The sequence below is a fragment of the Oncorhynchus keta genome, chromosome 19 (genome assembly GCF_023373465.1).
Source record: "Oncorhynchus keta strain PuntledgeMale-10-30-2019 chromosome 19, Oket_V2, whole genome shotgun sequence".
Classification (NCBI taxonomy): domain Eukaryota; kingdom Metazoa; phylum Chordata; class Actinopteri; order Salmoniformes; family Salmonidae; genus Oncorhynchus; species Oncorhynchus keta.
The window spans coordinates 72892637-72908253 of NC_068439.1; the positions used below are offsets into that span (position 1 = coordinate 72892637).

General features: G+C 43.2%; 1 protein-coding gene across 1 annotated transcript in view; it reads left to right on the forward strand.

Moving 5' to 3' along the window:
• Positions 1-15617, forward strand: part of lpgat1 (lysophosphatidylglycerol acyltransferase 1) — a 69586-nt gene that overhangs the window by 17635 nt on the left and 36334 nt on the right. The window contains exon 3 of the mRNA XM_035794557.2: positions 12103-12221. Within this exon, the coding sequence (XP_035650450.1) occupies positions 12103-12221 (119 nt within the window). The remainder of the gene's footprint in view (positions 1-12102; positions 12222-15617) is intronic.

Below are 15617 nucleotides of genomic sequence, written 5' to 3' on the forward strand. Positions count from 1 at the left end.
CCACCCCACTAAGCACTCCCTGTCACCCCACCCCACTAAGCACTCCCTGTCACCCCACCCCACTAAGCACTCCCTGTCACCCCACCCCACTAAGCACTCCCTGTCACCCCACCCCACTAAGCACTCCCTGTCACACCACCCCACTAAGCACTCCCTGTCACACCACCCCCTAAGCACTCCCTGTCACACCACCCCACTAAGCACTCCCTGTCACCCCACCCCACTAAGCACTCCCTGTCACCCCACCCCACTAAGCACTCCCTGTCACCCCACCCCACTAAGCACTCCCTGTCACCCTACTCTACTAAGCACTCCCTGTCACCCCACCCCACTAAGCACTCCCTGTCACCCCACCCCACTAAGCACTCCCTGTCACACCACCCCACTAAGCACTCCCTGTCACACCACCCCACTAAGCACTCCCTGTCACACCACCCCACTAAGCACTCCCTGTCACACCACCCCACTAAGCACTCCCTGTCACACCACCCCACTAAGCACTCCCTGTCACCCTACTCTACTAAACACTCCCTGTCACACCACCCCCCTAAGCACTCCCTGTCACACCACCTCACTAAGCACTCCCTGTCACCCTACTCTACTAAGCACTCCCTGTCACACTACCCCACTAAGCACTCCCTGTCACCCTACTCTACTAAGCACTCCCTGTCACACCACCCCACTAAGCACTCCCTGTCACAACACCCCACTAAGCACTCCCTGTCATACCACCCCACTAAGCACTCCCTGTCACACCACCCCACTAAGCACTCCCTGTCACACCACCCCACTAAGCACTCCCTGTCACACCACCCCACTAAGCACTCCCTGTCACCCTACTCTACTAAACACTCCCTGTCACACCACCCCACTAAGCACTCCCTGTCACACCACCTCACTAAGCACTCCCTGTCACCCTACTCTACTAAGCACTCCCTGTCACACCACCCCACTAAGCACTCCCTGTCACCCTACTCTACTAAACACTCCCTGTCACACCACCCCACTAAGCACTCCCTGTCACACCACCTCACTAAGCACTTCCTGTCACCCTACTCTACTAAGCACTCCCTGTCACACTACCCCACTAAGCACTCCCTGTCACCCTACTCTACTAAGCACTCCCTGTCACACCACCCCACTAAGCACTCCCTGTCACCCTACTCCACAAAGCACTCCCTGTCATCCTACTCTACTAAGCACTCCCTGTCACACCACCTCACTAAGCACTCCCTGTCACACCACCCCACTAAGCACTCCCTGTCACACCACCCCACTAAGCACTCCCTGTCACACCACCCCACTAAGCACTCCCTGTCACACCACCCCACTAAGCACTCCCTGTCACACCACCCCACTAAGCACTCCCTGTCTCACCACCCCACTAAGCACTCCCTGTCACCCCACCCCACTAAGCACTCCCTGTCACCCTACTCTACTAAGCACTCCCTGTCACACCACCCCACTAAGCACTCCCTGTCACACCACCCCACTAAGCACTCCCTGTCACACTACCCCACTAAGCACTCCCTGTCACCCTACTCTACTAAGCACTCCCTGTCACACCACCCCACTAAGCACTCCCTGTCACCCCACCCCACTAAGCACTCCCTGTCACACCACCCCACTAAGCACTCCCTGTCACACCACCCCACTAAGCACTCCCTGTCACACCACTCCACTAAGGCACATGCAAATTTGTGAAGAGTTCATTATTTTTTTATAGCAAAAGCTCAAGCTGCCCAGGCCGGCGGAGATACAATTTTCGGCAAAATCATTCGCAAGGAGATTCCTGCAAAAATATCGGCACAGCTGCACCCTGTCACCTCACTCCACTGAGGAACAGCTGCACCCCGTCACCTCACTCCACTAAGGCTGAGACAGGTGCTCTAGTACAGTGGTTCCCAAACTGTGGCGTGCTCACTTTTGGGGGTGGTTGTGACTCCGACTCCCTCCAGCTTTCAACTTATTCTTGAAAGTTGTGATAGTAGAATGCACAGTTCTTGTGCCTTAGAAATACACATGGCGTGGGATGTTCCCCATTGCTGGAAGGAAGGCCTGAGTGAGAAAGTTAGGGAACCCCTGCCCCAGTAGGCCAAGAGGGGTACCCCGGTAGGCCGGCAGGAGGGGATTATGTTGCCACTGACAGCGCAGCCAATGACTGGCTGGTCCAGTGGAAAAATATTAGTATTATCAGAACGGTGGCAGTGATCTTAGTTCTTTTTGTTCTTTTTTTGATTCCGCTAGCATAGAACGCTGGAAGATCTGGAAGATCATATACTATGTGCCTTGAGACTGACTCATGATCAGAAATGTTGACTTTCTGTTCTTTGGTCACATTGGTTGTCCCGTTGAACGTAGTGTGGCCATGCCGCTTTTAATTTTTGCATATTCATTTGACAAATCTGACCTGTTGTCAACCATTATTTTTGTCTCAATAGATGAATTGTAATGTTGTGAACAAGCTCTAGTAGCCTGTATTAGGCTGAAATTAAAACCTATTTGTTTAGAAACGTGGATTTTACATGAACTCTGCATGGGCATTCCTGGGCTGGTGACAATCGGCTGTATTTAATCTGTAGCAGGACGTGGTGATCCTGACCTGATTTTGGTCTCTAGTCCTATTTATTCAACACAATAAATAATTGCCTGCATTTTCCTGTCCTGTAACTATGAACATTGACCCGCTCTACTTTGCACAAGTTCTGTCTGATAGCCCCCATGTTAATTCATACAAATGTGCGGAAATCAACATGGCATGGGATGTTCCCCAATGCTAGAAGGGTGGCCTGGGTGAGAGCCCCTGCCGTAGTAGACCGAGACAGGTGCCCAGGTAAGGGCCCGGTCATTCAAGAGTTTTTCCTTATTTGTTACTATTTTCTGCATTGTAGAATAATAGTGAAGACATCAAAACTATGAAATGACACATGGAATCATTTAGTAACCAAAGAAGTGTGAAGAATCTCAAATATACAATATATTTTGATTTGTTTAAAAGTAGCCAACCTTTGTCTTGATTACATCTTTGCACATTCTCTCAAACAGCTTTATGAGGTCGTCACCTGGAATGCATTTCAATTGACGGGTGTACCTTGTTAAAAGTACATTTGTGGAATTTCTTTCCTTAATGTGTTTGAGCCAATCAGTTGTGTTGTGACAATAAGGGGTGGCATACAGAAGATGGCCCTATTTGCTAAAAGACACAAGTCCTTACTATGGCAAGAACAGATCAAATAAGCAAAGAGAAACGACAGTCCTTTTAAGACCTGGTCAGTCAATATGAAATTTTGAAAGTTTATTCAAGTGCAGTTGCAAAAATGAAGCGCTATGATGAAACTGTCTCTCATGAGGACCGCCACAGAAAAGGAAGACCCAGGGTTACCTCCGCTGCAGAGGATAAGTTAATTAGAATTACTGTTCCTAATATTTCCGCCCAAATAAATGCTTCACAGAGTTCAAGCAACAGACACATCTCAACATCAACTCTTCAGAGGAAACTGTTTGAATCAGGCCTTCATGGTCAAATTGCTGCAAAGAAACCACTACTAAAGGACACCAACAAGAAGAAGAGACCTGCTTGGGCCTAGAAACACAAGCAATGGACATTAGACCGGTGGAAATCTGTCATTTTAGTCTGAGTTGAAATTTGTGATTTTTGCTTCCAACCGCTGTGTCTTTGTGAGACGCAAAGTTGGTGAACAGATCTCCTCTTGTGGTTCCCACCGTGAAACATGGAGGAGGTGGTGTGATGGTGTGGCTGTGCTTCGCTGGTGACACTCGGTGATTTATTTAGAATTCAAGGCACACATAACCAGCATGGTCTCACAGTATTCTGCTGCGATACGCCATCCCATCTGGCTTGCACTTAGTGGGACTATCATTTTGTTTTTAAACAGGACAGTGACTCATCACACCTCCAGGCTGTGTAAAGGCTATTTGACCAAGAAGGAGAGTGATGGAGTGCTGCATCAAATGACCTGGCGTTCACAATCACCCGACCTCAACTGAATTGAGATGGTTTGGGTTGAGTTTAACGAGGCAAGTCAGTTAAGAATAAATTCTTATTTACAATGACGGCCTACACCGGCCAAATTCAGACGGCGCTGGGCCAATTTTGCTCTCACCTATGGGACTCCCAATCACGTCCGGTTGTGATACAGCCTGGATTCATACCAGGGTGTCTGTAGTGATGCCTCTAGCACTGAGATGCAGTGCCTTAGACCGCTGCATCTACTTAGAAGCATTCCTCATGAAGCTGGTTGAGAGAATGTCAAGAGTGTGCAAAGCTGTCATCAAGGCAAAGGGTGGCTACTTTGAAGAATCTCATAACATATTTGGATTTAACATTTTGGTAACTACATGATTCCATATGTTATTTCAAAGTGTTGATGTCTTCACTATTATTATGTAGGAAAACCCATGAATGAGTAGGTGTGTCCAAACTTTTGACTGTGTTTGTGTATATGTATATCATTTTAATGCTTTCTCTTAATAAACTTTGTTGTACAATTTAAGGTCAAATCCACTGCATTTAAAACAGAGACATTATTTAATGAATTCAGAGCTTGTGTAATCATACCGAGGCTGAATATATTCCTTCCACAACCATACGACTGACTCACTTGTAATTTAATTATTATATCAAAATAGTTGTACCTGCTTTTTTTTTTTTTTTTTTTTTTTGCTTTAATCACTGATCTGGCATTCAGGTCTGTTTTTATAAAAATGTACTTTTTTTACAAATGTGACCAGAACCATGCATAAATGCACGTTCATTAATAATGTAGCAGGTATTCTAGAAAATGAACACCGGTCTCAAGCACAAGGCCACGTGCTAGTTAGTACCCAGTCTCCAACTGTTTTGAACCACATGCTAGCCTGTCCATTTTGTTCAGATGAGTTGCCAATTCCTTATGTAATTGTTTTATGCTTATTGCACATTTATAACAGGCTAGCTAGTATAACAATCTTTATTTGACTAAAATGCTGCTAGCGATACGACGCGTGAGACAAACTGAGACAAACTAACGCGTGAGACAAACTATTTAAGTACATAGATGACATGTATTTTTTCCCTCTGCCCGTTTCCAGACAGATGCATGATAATGAGCCTTTCTAAATCAAAACAAATTTCACACATATTATTTAGTATATGTAAAGACGAGATTAAATCAAGAACAGTCTGATGGGTGGCAATATTAGCCTGTCACTTGTGAATTATACATTATCACTTGTGAATGACATGCTGACCAGACCATATGCGGTCTTCCACAAGTTGATTTTGTTCACCCACACCAGATACGATCAGAACACGCAGGTTAAAATATCAAAAAGTCTGAACTAATTATATTAATTTGGGGACAGGTCAAAAAGCATAAAACATTTATGACAATTTAGCTCGCTAATTTGTCTTGGCATATAGACATTGGGTTGTTATTTTAACTGAAGTGCACAAGGTTGGCCCTGTAGGCTGGGACGGGTGGGATTAGGTTTCCACTGACAGCGCAGCCAATGACTGGCTGGTGCAGTGGAAAAGATTTCAAGATAATATTTGCTCTAAAGACTTAAAATTATCTTAGCTGAGGAAGTATAATAATAATAATAAGTATGATCAGATTTCAGCCTCACAGAACGGTGGCATGCAGTGATTTTATTGCTTTTATATATATATATATATATATTTTTTTATCCCACTAGAATGGAATGCTGGAAGAGCATATCAAATCAAATCAAATCAAATTGTATTTGGCACATACACATGGTTAGCAGATGTTAATGCGAGTGTAGCGAAATGCTTGTGCTTCTAGTTCCGACAATGCAGTGATAACCAACAAGTAATCTAACTAACAATTCCAAAACTACTGTCTTATACACAGTGTAAGGGGATAAAGAATATGTACATAAGGATATATGAATGAGTGATGGTACAGGGCAGCATACAGTAGATGGTATCGAGTACAGTATATACATATGAGATGAGTATGTAGACAAAGTAAACAAAGTGGCATAGTTAAAGTGGCTAGTGATACATGTATTACATAAGGATGCAGTCGATGATATAGAGTACAGTATATATGTATGCATATGAGATGAATAATGTAGGGTAAGTAATATTATATAAGGTAGCATTGTTTAAAGTGGCTAGTGATATATTTACATCATTTCCCATCAATTCCCATCAACTCGTCGTTGTTGGTAATCAAGCCTACCACTGTTGTGTCGTCCGCAGTGGTAGGCTTGATTACCAACAACGACGAGACGGCCTACAGAGAGGAGGTGAGGGCCCTCGGAGTGTGGTGTCAGGAAAATAACCTCACACTCAACGTCAACAAAACTTGTATATACTATGTGCCTTGAGACTGACTCAAGATTAGAAATGTTGACCTGTTATTTGGTCACGTTGTTGTTCCGTAGTATTGTGAAAGTCTTCCCGTTCAACGTAATTTGGCCATGCTGCTTTTTATTTCTGTATATTCATTTGACAAATCTGTTAGACAATATTTTATCCCAATAGATGAATTGTAATGTTAAGAACAAGCAAGCTCGAGTAGCCTGTATTAGGTTGAAATTGAAACCATTAGAAATGTGGATTTTACATTACTTGCCTTGGTATTTCTGGGCTGGTGACAATCGGCCGTATTTAATCTGTAGCAGGCCGTGGTGATCCTGACCTGATTTTGGTCTCTAGTCCTATTTATTCATCCCAAGAATTGGCTGCATTGTCCTGTCCTGTAACTTTGAACATTGACCCGCTCTACTTTGCACAAATTATGTCTGATAGCCCCCATGTTAATTCATACAAACGATTGAAAAATGATCACCTTAGGGGTAAAGGCATCAAGCCATTACATTAATTTATTTTTAATGCATGAGAGAAAGGGCATTTGTATTGAAGTCAAAGCAGTAATTTGATTTTCCAATATTTTTTCCCGTCATGGGCTATTTCTATTGTTAAGTGATACTGACTGCATACTTCTAAATAACCTGACACAGGAAGTGAGTCACAGGAAATTGTATAATGATGCCTCTTCTGCCTTCTGTAGCCTCACTGAGAGAAGATGAGCATGTGCACATGTTAATATACTGGAGAGGAGGGTTGAGTGTCTTGCAAAATCACCACTCTCCCTGAGAGACCTAGAGGAAAGGGGTGTGTGACGGGGACAGTGACCCCCGTAACGGAATAAAAATGTTCCTTTTTACTCAACTATCATGCTGCCGGGCTGTTTCTCAGACAATTTCCCTAATGAATGATCCATGACAGCCATGTTGTAGATCTGTCTCTCAAATATCACCTATTCCTCTTACTCCACACAATGGAGGACATCAGCACTTTATTTTTATTTACCTTTATTTAACTAGGCAAGTCAGTTAAGAACAAATTCTTATTTTCAATGACTGCATAGGAACAGTGGTTTAACTGCCTTGTTCAGGGGCAGAAGGACATATTTTTTACATTGTCAGCTCGAGGATTCGATCTTGCAACCTTTCGGTTACAAGTCCAACGCTCTAACCACTAGGCTACCTGCTGCTTAATGATGGAGGCATGGCTACGTGACCTTCATCAACCCTTCTGGGGGACTTGGGACCCCCGAGAGTGAAGGGGCTCTGTCATTGTGTCATACTGCTTGCTCTCAATTTCTATTCTAATGGGGATTAGGATGTCTTTCCTGAGGTGGGAATGAATCGAGGCTGGCAAATAAGTTGCTTTTCCCTCCTATACTCATTGACATTTTTTTTGTTTGCATGATGAGTAGACTAGATAAACCTGACTGCTATTGAGCTGATATCGGGCTGATTTTGATATTGACAAAAGATGTTGAAGATGTCACACAGGATGGGTAATTAACACCCGCCAAATGCTGGTAGATTTTTGGCATTGGACAAAATGTCTATTTCACCAGCGACATTGGCGGGTGGTCACAGAGCATTTGTGATTGTTATATTTAAAAAAACATTTTTTAATTTAGAAGTTGGGTCTGTTTAACCCGAAACGCTACTAAAGTGTGACTTAGTCCCTGTGTTTCTTGGCCAGTTACATTTGTTTTGTTCACACAATGTTTTTAAATATTAGTTTAAGTTTTCTGCAATTGTCTGCTGCTATTGAAGAGACATGGAGATTGTCGTATCTGACAGACATGGAGTGCCCCGTTAGCTGGTAACGGCCCACACCTTAAAGGGGTAGCAGAACATGTTTTATCTCTACTAATGACTCAAATATTTGGGGCTACATTGTGCTTGATTTAGCGTGGAACAATCCAAATGTCTTTCATTCATTAACTTTTAGTTATTTCTGATCATTAACACATTCATTGTGCTCCTAAATTTCAACTTATGTACTCCCAGTAAAAACTTTCAGCATAGCGCCCTGAACTTTATTTATAACTAGCCTAAGCTGTATCAATCAGCATTTTGTGGCAGGGCAGACGCTTTGCTGATTCTTGATGTTCATTTGTAGAACTGTTCATCTGCTTTACATCTATTGTATCTCAATTACATTAAGATACATTGTTTAAAATACTCCGGGCACATAACTTGAATTTAGTTATATACCACATTACTTATTCTTACTCGTAATATATTTCTTGTTTTAGAAACATTACAAAGCATGCTCATCTGTTATTTGTAATTTCTAGGGTAATAATATTTAAGTGGCTGGTATATTATTATTTTTGGCTACCTGCAACAGTGGCTGTTGGACCAAGAAGTTAATTTCCCACCTTGATGTCACATGCTCAGTTATATGTACAATGGAACAGTTGTATGTGTATTTGAATATGAAAATGACAAGGCAAGCAGTAGCCTGACATGTAAATAGGCCTAACTACCAGCACAGAAGCCACAGTGACACTTTTACACTTACGTTTTTTCACTTGATATCTGAGAGGCAGGGGTTAGCCTAGTGGTTAGAGCGTTGGACTAGTAACCTGAAGTAACCGGAACGTTGCAAGTTCAAATCCCCGAGCTGACAAGGTACAAATCTGTCATTCTGCCCCTGATCAGGCAGTTAACCCACTGTTCCTAGGCCGTCATTGAAAATAAGAATTTGTTGTTAACTGACTTGCCTAGTAAAATAAAGGTAAAATAAAAAATAAAGATGTGTTGCTCCCTAAATTTTACATTCTGTTTCTTTTTGTGGAGATAGGCCTAAAGTCATGTGAGAGACACCGTCTTAGCTCCATCATTTGGAGAACTTGGCAATGTCATTGAGCACTGTTCGACATTGTGAATCACTACCACTTGAGAGCCCCAAATCTCTGGTGAATAACAATGGCTTCTAATCGGGCCTTTCTCTTTCCATCAGGCTCCTTTTCTGATGCATACTTGCCCCACTTCAGGGAATGGGTCCTGACCTTGCTGTGTTATGGGCACTCAAAGGGCTAATTCCCCCCAACAAAACCCTCTTGATTGAGACAATCAACGAGGAGTGAAACATCTCCACAGAAGCCGTGTTGAACGAGGCCTTTGTCTCGGCTGAGCACTTTGTATCATTGAAATTCACCAGGCTTGACAAAGTAGCAAGCCGAACATGTTTTCTTTGAATGGGCGTCCAAGCACTCCCACACTTTCAACTTGTCAATGTGTCAGATCATTCCCATTTCTCAGTCAGTCAGTTCATTTAAGATTACTGTAATTGTTTTTGCAATCCAAGTCAACATGGTATCTGAATGGGATGAGGCATGGACGAAGCATGTTCGCCTGAATTTGTCATGAATTGTGATCGATGGGCTAGCTTAGTTTTCTGTGTAACGACTACCAAGCAGCCCATATGCTGAGTAGAATTTGATGGTGGTGACAAAGAGTTGCTTCTATTTTGCTTGTCATTATTCCTACCATGAAACCAGCCTGCGACCAGGTCCTGTACACTTTGTTGAGTGTGCTGCCAAATGTACAGGACTCACAACTCTCATCCTTTCTTTGTCTTTTTGGTGATACTGTTATGGTTAGCCTAGGCTGTACATAATGCTATTTCAACAGTAGTAGGGTTGGATTTCATGTCTGTGTATCTTATACCCGTTAGCTGTTGTCTTCATGTTAATATTGCAATTGGAAATCTGCCAAGAATCTATTGATTTGACACTTGATAAACACCATTTCCTACAATTCGTTTCAGGAGTGAGCGATCACTTGTGCCCTTTTTCAACAGGGTAACTCAAGCATGTAATCGTAGGACTGTGCTAACTTGACCGTTAATAATGTTTTCAGTGGGTATTCATCATTATGATGAGAGAATGGAACACTCGATGAAAGGTTTCCTCAGGGCTGCTGCATATAGATCAGATATCATATCGCCTAGCAACGGCCTAAAGAGATCTTACCGTTGGCCAAACATTTTCTGTCTTGTCATCGTGAAGACTAAAAGGGACGATCTCAATGACTCTTACAGACTTCATGTTTATTATGCCATCAGTGTTTTATACTGTTTGATGGCAATGACTCCATGAAGGCAAATTTCCACATTGTGTGGGCAATCAAAAGTGTATATTTATGTTTTCTATTCACATTTGCTCTAAAATGCTAACCCAGCTACCAGTGAGTGGTTTATTATAATTTAAAATGTTTTTTTGGTCTTGCATGCCATAGCTAAGCCATATTCTGTTCTAGTCCACTTCTTGGGACTCATTTGGCCAGTAATCCCTTGAAAATGTAACTCTGCACGCTCCACCAACCTAGCCTTCCCACAGAACAGTACATTCTAGCTAGGCACCCCTGGGCTCGCTAGCATTAGCATTACACAGGCCCTCAGTCAGCAAGAGCCTCCCAGAACCATGGGGATTCACTCACAATCTTTCATTGATTTGTCTAACTCTGTGGCTTTAGTTCTTTAGTGATACCCTAAAAGTCTCCCCCAGGTCTCCAGAGGGGTCGCTCTACTGTTATTAATACTCACCCTTGTCCAATTGAGTTAAATAACAAATGAAGCTTGTTTGTTTATTATGTGGAAGGCCTATTGTTGTCACCCACCATGTTAGACTCCATTAAGCACGCTATCTCTTGAATAGTGTGCCAATGTAAATCAGCCAGGGTAGAATGGAGTAATATATAATATAATAATATATGCCATTTAGCAGACGCTTTTATCCAAAGCGACTTACAGTCATGTGTGCATACATTCTACGTATGGGTGGAGTCTTGGAGTCCAAGAAAGTTCTACTTTAATGAGCATCAATGATAAAGACTGGCCCATGTCCATTTTGAAACCAAAGTGGTGTGGTGTTTTTAGGCATTGACTTAATGGCGAAACATTCTTTCCAAGATTGGTATAGAATTTGCTAAATGTCTAGATTACCTCTTTAGTGTTCAGTTGCTTTCCAATGTCGTGTTATGGTTGTGTTCTTTCAGCGCAACATGGGCCTTTCACAAGGAAAAGCTATTTTTGGATAATGTGATGACACATAGTCTAATTTGAACGGGTCTTCTCAAGCTTTTGTACTAAAATGTAGGCCTGGGCCTCCCGGGTGGGGCAGTGGTCTAGGGTACTGCATCGCAGAGCTAGCTGTGCCACCAGAGACTCTGGGTTCGCGCCCAGGCTCTGTCACAGCCGGCTGCGACCGGGAGGTCCGTGGGACGACGGACAATTGGCCTAGCGTCGTCTGGGTTCGGGAGGGTTTGGCCGGTAGGGATATCCTTGTCTCATCGTGCACCAGCGACTCCTGTGGCGGGCTGGGCGCAGTGCACGCTAACCAAGGACGCCAGGTGCACAGTGTTTCCTCCAACACATTGGTGTGGCTGGCTTCCGGGTTGGATGCGCGCTGTGTTAAGAAGCAGTGCGGCTTGGTTGGGTTGTGTTTCGGAGGACGCATGGCTTTCGACCTTTGTCTCTCCCGAGCCCGTACGGGAGTTGTAGCGATGAGAGTAATTACTAACAATTGGATACCACGAAATTGGGAAGAAAAAGGGGGGTAAAATAAAAAATGTAGGTCTACAAGTTGTGATTTGCTGTTAGATGTTTGATGAGATGTAGGCCTAGCTATGAATCCTCTGAAGTGATTTGCTGTTAGATGTTTGATAGGATGTAGGCCTAGCTATGAATCCTCTGAAGTGATGTGAAGTGCAGTCACTGTGATGTGTCCACTAACTTCATTTGTGTTGCGTCTTCTCCAGTGATGGAATGGGGCGACGATGTAAGGCCCCTTTCTGAAGAGGAAGCCATGGTCATCGTCAACCACCAAGCCACAGGGGACGTGTGCACCCTCATGATGTGCCTGCAGGACAAGGGCACGGTAATGGACACCTCCATAGTTGGCATTGAAATGTAGCCTCCTAGACCAGGGTATCCCAAACTCTGTCCTCGATTTTGCACAAGCACTACACAGCTGATTCAAATAATGAAAGCTTGATGATGAGTTGGTTATTTAAGTGAGCTGTGTAGTGCTAGGGCAAAATCTAAACGGGGCCCCGGGACTGAGTTTTGGAAACCCTGTCCTAGACTACGAATCACTTCAAGTGAATTCAGGGATGAAACTAACAGATCTAGAAGTGACAGTTAAACTTGTCCTTAAATGTAAGAGGTAGGACTATTTCTCCATACAAAATGTCTTGAATTGACTGGTACTGAATTGAACTCTTTCAACCCACTTAGGGGCACTTGACTCGGATGTCTGGAATGTGGTTGGATGATTGTGTTTCTGGGGACCAACTTTCCCTTTTTAAAAAATATTTTAAAATCCTGCACTGAAAAAAATGTCAGGTCTACTGAGCGCAAAACTGGACATTGAAAATTCGGTGCAACTTCCAGCGCTTGTTTACTGTGAAAACTGAGGCTGTACCCACTTGTAATTTTCCGTTTTAACAGTGGCCATAGAGGGCTACTGTGGCTATTTGATCTATATGTAGGCCTACCAAAATGGCCTACCATTAAAAACAGTGGTGAAAATAAATCCCTTAACATTTTAACATGGAAATAGCTGTTGTATCATTCAGCCTACAGTAGCAGCCTGTGTGTGGTGTTCAATATAGGCGTACATTCCAAGAGACTTTCGGTAGAAACATGTAGGGCTTGACATTAACCTGTTTAATCACTTGTCCTTCAGACTAAGAGGTGACTGAAAATGTTGATGCAAGAAACCACAAATAAATGCATTATTATTCCCATAATATTATTACAGAGAATTAGACAAATGATGCTACCCTCTGCCTATTGACTACTTTGCATATTCAAGCTTGTCTCAGGATACAACACTGCCCCTTTAAGACAAAAAAAGCTCTTTGCCTGACTCGCTTTTCAAAGATGCCTAGGAATGTACAAGTTTTGTGCTCTTGTAGGAAGCAATGACTCCCCTATTGCTGACTACAAATAATATATGTGGGCTAATAACTCACTAACTAGCAAAACATATGAACAAAATGTGCATTCGTGGATACATGCAGCTCTCGCTTTGATCTCAAAACAAGCTCATATACTCACGCTGTAATTCCAGTCCAGTTGAAAGTAAATGGCACAGATCAATGTATGGCAATGGTCTATTTGCATGTAGGCCTACTCCACCTCTGATTGTGTTTGCTGAGTAGTGCGTGTCAATGCAATAGAGTCCTACTCCGATTTGTTCTGCCTGCAGCAAAATCTCTTGCATAGTTCATTGCATTGAAAGTGGCTAATATTGTGTTGATTCAATCACAAGTGCCACAGAAAAGGGAAATGTTGGTGTTAACAGGGCAAACTCTAAAACAGTGAGGTAGGCTATATGATCACACTGATAATAGATCCTTTGCTGTGTTACTTGTGGCACAGCTGAGTGAGCATACATTTGAAATAATTCGCTTTTTATTTTTATATTACTGGACTGATGGTGCCTGGCATCTGATGGTCAGTCTGAGCGGAAGGAGAGGGCAGCAGACTGAGGGTCTGCCTTTCATCCTCCCTCTGCTCTCCCTTTCCTCCACTGACAATGACCAAAAAGGGACACCTTCTTCCAGCTGATTGGGAAACTCGTGTCGCACTGACAGTATCAACTTTGCTGTAGCAATCTTTTATGCCTGCTACGTTACTGCAGACCAGTGGTAAGCCTTATAGTGCACTTGATTTGCTCTCTGGACCTGCCGGGAAGGCAGAGTTTGGACCTTCAGACAGATGAAATGGTTCAAACTGGCAACAGTTCACCTACCTGGCATGCGGGGCAGCTGAATTGGGTGCACCTACTGCCAACAGCCTGAGCTGAAATAAAAAAACTAAAAAACAAATAGGAACACAAGTCTTTATCGTTGGGTTTTTACAGAAATGTTTGGCAATTGACCGGATTGGTCATCACTGCTCTATAAAGTTAAGTGAAGTTCAATCTTGTGCTTCTCTCTGTGGGCTGATCACGGGGGAGCTGCACAGGGCACTCAGGGCTATGGTCTGGGTGTGATATCCTGCTTAATATACTGCTCAAGGTGGGCTGATCACGGGGGAGCTGCACAGGGCACTCAGGGCTATGGTCTGGGTGTGATATCCTGCTTAATATACTGCTCAAGGTGGGCTGATCACGGGGGAGCTGCACAGGGCACTCAGGGCTATGGTCTGGGTGTGATATCCTGCTTAATATACTGCTCAAGGTGGGCTGATCACGGGGGAGCTGCACAGGGCACTCAGGGCTATGGTCTGGGTGTGATATCCTGCTTAATATACTGCTCAAGGTGGGCTGATCACGGGGGAGCTGCACAGGGCACTCAGGGCTATGGTCTGGGTGTGATATCCTGCTTAATATACTGCTCAAGTTGGGCTGATCACGGGGGAGCTGCACAGGGCACTCAGGGCTATGGTCTGGGTGTGATATCCTGCTTAATATACTGCTCAAGGTGGGCTGATCACGGGGGAGCTGCACAGGGCACTCAGGGCTATGGTCTGGGTGTGATATCCTGCTTAATATACTGCTCAAGGTGGGCTGATGATTGTGTGTGGGTTGGAATATTCACTGAAGCAGTTCTATTCTCCAAGGGAGATTGCTATTCTGCTCCGCAACATTATTGCATAATATTACTTATCAGATGAATGATATTAATAATTAGCCATTGTAGCAGCAGGACAAACTGACTATCTAGTATCCACAGTGACACACACTACCTGGAATGTGTTTGACAAAGATAAGATATCGTCATTTGTGACTTGCATATTTAACCAAAATGACATATTTAACCAAAGTTCTACTGTGTGAAAGTAAATAATTAAGGTAAAAGGACAGAAGCGATAATGACCAAAGACCTGAGCCTGGAGTTCAAATCTAGTGGTATTTCTTTGTTTATCTTAGGAATGTCAAATTTGCACATTTTAAGCTGTTTCATCCAGTTACACTCATGGGGATTGACCTAACTGGATAGGGCTAAATTGAAATGTTTCTTACAAAAGAAGTATGAAAAACATATGCATAACCATTGCAGCAATTGAAAGGGGGCATGTATTAGACCAAAGGTGTGTACCCAACAGTTTACCTGATACAATACTGAATCCAAACATTACACTGTTGATTTAATGTGCATTTTACATTTACTGTATGTTTTTCTACATTTGTTAAAGATAAAATATTAAAATACCCTGGATACATTCAGTAACATAAGACTATTCCTGTAAAATGTGGGGTAGGTGCAACATAAGACAAAAAAATGACAAGAGTTTGAGTGAGAGGACTAACTGGTGTCTCCAC